General features: G+C 40.9%; 2 protein-coding genes and 1 long non-coding RNA gene across 3 annotated transcripts in view; 1 reads left to right on the top strand and 2 right to left on the bottom strand.

The window, feature by feature from the left end:
* Positions 1–3,799, bottom strand: LOC107621296 (probable endo-1,3(4)-beta-glucanase ARB_01444). The gene is made up of 2 exons (XM_016323328.2): positions 380–3,799; positions 1–306 (listed from the first exon to the last, which is right to left on the bottom strand). The coding sequence occupies exon 1, from the start codon at positions 3,468–3,470 to the stop codon at positions 1,173–1,175; it is 2,298 nt and encodes a 765-aa protein (XP_016178814.2). The 5' UTR covers positions 3,471–3,799; the 3' UTR covers positions 1–306; positions 380–1,172.
* LOC110267774 overlaps positions 3,014–5,975 on the top strand; it is a 3,823-nt gene continuing 861 nt past the window's right edge. Inside the window, exon 1 of the long non-coding RNA XR_002355685.1 lies at positions 3,014–3,065. This is a non-coding gene — a long non-coding RNA (uncharacterized LOC110267774). The remainder of the gene's footprint in view (positions 3,066–5,975) is intronic.
* LOC107622856 (probable endo-1,3(4)-beta-glucanase ARB_01444) overlaps positions 3,930–5,975 on the bottom strand; it is a gene marked incomplete in the record, with an annotated part of 3,266 nt that continues 1,220 nt past the window's right edge. The window contains 2 exon segments of the mRNA XM_016324908.2: positions 3,930–5,136; positions 5,138–5,975. Coding sequence (XP_016180394.1) covers positions 4,214–5,136; positions 5,138–5,975 — 1,761 coding nt within the window.

Raw genomic sequence — 5,975 nt, 5'->3', positions numbered from 1 at the left:
TATGAACAATATATGCATATACCATGCATGTCATTTGTTTTTTGGTAGATACAGTTGACCCTGTTGTCTATCCAACTTTAATACAAGAACACCAATTACAATCAGCAGCATGAACACAAACATCAAAATTCTTCCCATTTTTAGAACCCTAATTTCAGTCTCTAATTTACCAAATTTTCAAGCAATCTTCATCTTCCATTCTTTATTATCAACTGAATGTCTTGTTATATCATCACATGCTATGACATCTTCTTCCAAAACTTTATTAACCCACAAAAACAATCCACACCATTTCTTGCCCACAGTCTGCATAGTCAAGAAAATTGAATCAGCAAAATTTATATCAATAAATACAGCAATCAACAACAATAATACTTACATTGTAGTTTGGGCAACCCAGGAACGGTCTCCCTGGATTAGAATCTGTCACTAACCACCGCAGCACTGGTCTCGGCCTGCAGGCACACCATTCTGGCAAACAAGCTTCTCTGTTTCTATTCATTCTCCTCATGATGCTTCCAATTGATCGTGGGTTGTTCGAACTCTCAGTTGCATTGCTCGCGCTTGCCATAACCGTCGGGATTCAATGCTGGAGAAGACAAGAACACAGAAACAAAGAGAAGAGAACAGAGTGAGCAGTGTAGGCTTCAAATTTGGGAATTAGGGTTTTAACTTGAATTGAGGGACCAAATTGATTCGGGACAGTTTACTCTGCCACATCAGCTAGCCGTGTAATGCCCACGTGTCACGAAGGCTGCCAACTCAGCTTTTCGGTAGCGCCAGGTGGCCAGAAATTGCCGGAAGGACAAGTTTGAGTCCCAGAGTGCAAATTCAGGGATGAATATGGGTAACTTTTAAGTTTAGGGACTACTATGAGACTCGAGTGCAACTTCAAAGATTACATTGAGGCTTAACTCGGTATCGACTTGTGCAGATTATAAATAGATAAAGAAACAAATTAGATAGTCAATTGGTTATAATATAAAAGGTTGAGGTATTCAACATATATAACACTCGGAAAACATCTCATTCAATTCAATGCTACCTTTTCAATGACACAAATTTACAAACATCAACATGAAAGACAGACAAGGGTTAAATAGCTAGTTACTCTTAACTTTAGCCCCTCTTAAATTTACATTATAGAAACATGAAAACATAAAGAACAGCACCTAATGGCAATAATGGTCAAACCAACAATAATGTTTTCCATGATCAAACTCTTCCTCAACAACATCACCTCTACTATGAATCCACCACAGCAAATTGCTTAGAGAGTTTCCATCATCAAAAGCCTTCAAGTTTCTTATCTTCTGCAATGCACTTTCTCTATCATAAGTCCCTTCCATGGCATGGATAAAACCTTTCCACCCTTCACCAACACCTTTCCTATTCAAATTTGCCTTTGTCCATTCCACAAGCTCCTTCACATAACCAACATCAGAGAACAATGTCTCTGTTATAGGCAACAATGGCAGAACCTGAATTCCAAGCCTACATTCTCTCCATTCTGGTGGAGCAAACCAAAGACCACTGTCTCTTTTATTAGCCCAAAGAACACCCATTATTCTATTCTCTTTCACAAATTCTTCATCATACAAGTTTTCTCCTTCTCTTACATGCCACCACATTTGAGCTGCATGCATTTCCAATGCTACAAGAGTTGATCCTGTTGCAATAAGATGGGTGTCGCCATAAGCGAGACCCATCAACGCTGCAGAGTAATATGCATTCACAGCTTCACTTGTGCTCTCTTGGTTTCTTCCGTCTGCGAATTCGGTTAGGCCTCCAGCCCAAGAATGCAATTTGTAAAGATCAAAACATCTCAAACGGGTGTAACTAGAGTTTGATCTTCTTCCCAAATTCATGAAATCTGCCATAAGCGAATATGCTTGAGGCTTATACTTCCTTCCCCATGCTGGATCAATCTTTGCAAGCACTGCAATTGCATATAGAAAATATCCCAAATGATAATGATGATCATTGTAAATACTAAACCCGAAATCTGCACTTGAATCTTTAGATCCTTGTGAAGTAACAATTCCTCCCCATTTTGAATCATAGAGAAAACCGTTTCCTTCGAAAGTTCCATCTAACCATGGCTCAATTGCATCCTTCAAAAACTTCCTAATCACCGGGATGACATCATGAAATGAAACCTCTTCAGCTATCAAAGCCAATCTCGCTGCTCTTGTTATGGATTTCCCATAGTAATAGCAAGATGTTGTTGTGATTATTCCCGAGTTGTTCAAAGAATTTACATCTTCAGAAAGTGCTGCAGAAATTTCATCATATGAAGATTCTTTGATTCCTCTAGCGGAATGCCAAGTAACAGAAACAGGGTAACTTTTCAAAACCCATGAGTCTCCAACAATGCCAACAAGGTCCCCATCAATGCTTCTATACTTGAAATCATTCAGAATCGTTACATCACAATCGTTAGTTGACAGAAGCTGAAGGTGAAGAGGGTGAGCTAGCATTAACAACTCACCCCATCCTTTCTTTTCCCATTTGTATTCGACACAAAAAGCTTTCGCGAACGAAGCATCACCAGAGATGGCGAAACAAGTGCTGAACCTATCAAGAAATGACTCGTATTTGGCGTCTGAATCAGGCAACAATGCTATTCTAATAATGCCAGAGAACCCATCAGAGGTAACTTCGGAAAGGCAACTATTAGTCATGGTAACTGCTGTTGTAGTATATATGAGCCATGTCTGACCATTATTGAGTTGCATGGTGTGCTTAGTCAGACTGCTGTTCGAGGAGAATGAAGTGATGGCATGAATGGTTGTGATAAGAAGTGGCGAATTATTGGTTACTAATGATGTAACAAAAGGGCTTCCTCTAACAAGGAAGAACCGCAAGTTGCAAGAGGGAATGTCTAAAGTTACACTCAGGTCGCTGTAGGAAGTGATTACATGCTTCAAGTGAGAGTGACCATGATCGGGTTTGGTTATGGAGGAGATGGTTATGTCAGGGTTGAAGACTTGGGATATGAAAGTGGGGGTGGCCAAGTGAGAAGGGTAAGAGAATGAGAGGGAGGAGTTGGAGGATTTGATGAGGTAAGGGTGAATATATTCGGGTTGATCACCGTTTTTTATGACAAAGTTTTGGAAGAATGAGTTTGTGGGAAGTGGATTTGATAGAAGGTTTTGGGAGAAGAAGTTTGAAGGATCTGGGAGGATTCTGGAATCTGTTTTAGGGAAGAGGAATGGTGTGTTTGGTTGCTTTGGTGATGGCGGAGGTGGAGGTGGTGGGGGCGGAGGTGAAGGTGGTGTGGGCGGTGGCAGTAATGAGGATGGTGATGGTGATGATGATGGCAGAGGAGGAGGAGGAGGAAGAGGAGGAGGAGGTGGTGATGGAGGTGGTGGAGGAGGAGGAGGAGGAGGCGGTGGTGGCGGAGGAGGAGGAGGAGGAAGTGGTGGTGGTGGTCTTCGTTTTTTACCTTTAAGTAATCTTTTTAGCATTGTGAATTTTAATTTGGCACTGCTAAGTAATTATATTGTTTGATTTATGAATGAGATTTGGATTTGGTAGGGGTTTAAGTTAGTTGGAGGGAATGGGTTGTAATTTTTTATATAGTTGGAGGGGAGAGAAAGGAGAACCAAAAAAGAAAGGAATTGGGGAATGGGAATTGTATGAAGAAAGGAATTGTTTGATGAAAAATGAAAGGATGATGCCATGCGTGGCTAGTAAGAAACTAAGAATACATAAGAAACAATTTCGGGTGTTTAGAAAGGAAAGAATAAAAAAGGGTCATACTTTATATCCTTCAGGATTCTTGTGGTTAAGTTGGAAAATCACAAGCCTTGTGAATAAATAACTTTCATAGGTATTTGACCCCAGATACAAAATTTAAGGGACAACATACTGGTAAAACGAATTCACATATTTTACACTTCCAAGTTTCTGCTGCTAACAAATCATTCAAAAGGAAATTACCATCATAGTTACATTACCAATATTTGTGTAGTGTTGTTTCCTTTATTAAAGGGCATCCATCTGTTTTAGCCACCTTAACTTCACTAACTCAAAATGCCAAAATTTATGATGTGAACATAACATTAAAGACTCAGAATAAATGCGAACCGCCAAAGACTTATACTTACAGAGGAATTGTAAGAAACATACACCAAATACATAAATAGGTACAATGCCAGAAACTATGTAACTTATTATCTTTTCAAGTATTTGAAATCATTAACATTACCTAGTGGCAGTAATGACCAAACCAACAGTGTTTCCCATGCGCAAATGAGTCATCCTCATCGCCTCTGCTGTGAATCCACCATAAGAGGTTAGTCAACGTGTTACCATCATCGAAACCATTCAAGCTTCGTATCTTTTGCAGCGCACTTTCACTATCATAGATTCCTTGCAGGGCATAGACAAATCCCTTCCATCCCTCTCCAACCCCTTCCCTGTTCAAGGCAGGTAATGTCCACTCTACAAGCTGCTTCACAAAATCAACATCCGAGAAAAGGACTTCAGAAATTGGCAGTATTGGTAAGAGCTGAATCCCAAGCCTACATTCTCTCCACTCAGGAGGTGCAAACCATAGTGCACTGTCTCTTTTGTTAGCCCATAGAACCCCAACTACCCTGTTCTCTCTTGTGAAATCTTCCTCATATACATTCCCTCCCTCTTTAACTTGCCACCACATTTGCGCTGCGTGAATTTCCAACGCTGTAAGCGTCGATCCCATCGCAACAAGGTGGGGATCACCATAAGCCAGACCCATCAATGCTGCCGAATAATATGCATTCACAGCTTCACTAGTACTCTCTTGATTCCTTCCATCTGCAAACTCAGTTAACCCTCCAGCCCAAGAATGCAATTTATACAGATCAAAACACCTCAGACGCGTAAAACTAGAGTTCGATCCTCTGCTCAATGTCATAAAATCAGCCATAAGCGAATATGCTTGAGGCTTATACTTCCTTCCCCAAGCAGGATCAATCTTAGCAAGCACTGCAATTCCATATAGAAAATATCCCAAATGATAATGGTGATCATTGTAAATTCCAAACCCAAAATCAGCACCAGAATCATTAGACCCTTGCTTTGTAACAATGCCTCCCCATTTCTTATCATACAGAAATCCATTCCCATTAAAACTTCCGTCGAGCCACGNGCCAACCTCGCCGCCCTGGCAACCAATTTGCCATAGAAATAGGACGAATTCGTCGATATCCCGGCCGAATTCAGTCCCTCAACATCCCTCACAAGAGCCGAAACAATTTCATCATAAGATCCATCCCTAATACCTCTAATAGAATGCCAAGTCACAGAAACATGATTTGTTTCCAATATCCATGAATCCCCAACAACACCAACAAGATCACCATCAATGCTCTTATACTTCAAATCCTCCAAAACAACAACACCAGAACCAACATTAGACAAAAGCTGAAGATGAAGAGGGTGTGCTAATATCAACAAATCACCCCACCCTTTCTTCTCCCACTTATACTCAACACTATAAGGCTTTGAAAACACAGCATCACCACTCACAGGGTAACAAGAACTGAACCTATCAAGAACCGCCACCTGCCGCGAATCGGAACCCGGCAAAAGAGCTACCCGAATCACACCACAAAACGGATCAGAAGTGATCTCAGAGAGAGTGTGGTTAAGCCTGATCGGTGAAGAAGCATAGAGGAGCCACGTTTGGCCGTTATTGAACTGAAAAGTGAACTTGGTTTGCGATTCATTGGAAGAAGAGAAAGAGAGGATTGCGTGGATGGTTGAGATTGAAAGAGGAGTTGGTTGAGTAACAGAGAAAGTGACAAAGGGGCTTCCCCTAACAAGGAAGAATCTGAGATTAGAAGAAGGAATCTCCAACGTTACACTGAGATCACTGTAGGAGGAGATTTTGTGATTGGAATGAAAGGTTTTTTCGTTTGAATTAGTGATTGTGAGATCGGAGTTGAAGGCTTGGTAGGTGAATGCGGTGTTTGAGATTTGCGAAG

This window comes from Arachis ipaensis, chromosome B10, assembly GCF_000816755.2.
Source record: "Arachis ipaensis cultivar K30076 chromosome B10, Araip1.1, whole genome shotgun sequence".
NCBI lineage: Eukaryota > Viridiplantae > Streptophyta > Magnoliopsida > Fabales > Fabaceae > Arachis > Arachis ipaensis.
This window is presented reverse-complemented; position numbering and strand designations above follow the sequence as displayed.

Coding starts and splice junctions, on each gene's coding strand:
- LOC107621296 (XM_016323328.2), bottom strand. CDS start 3,470: ATGCTAAAAAGATTACTTAAAGGTAAAAAACGAAGACCACCACCACCA.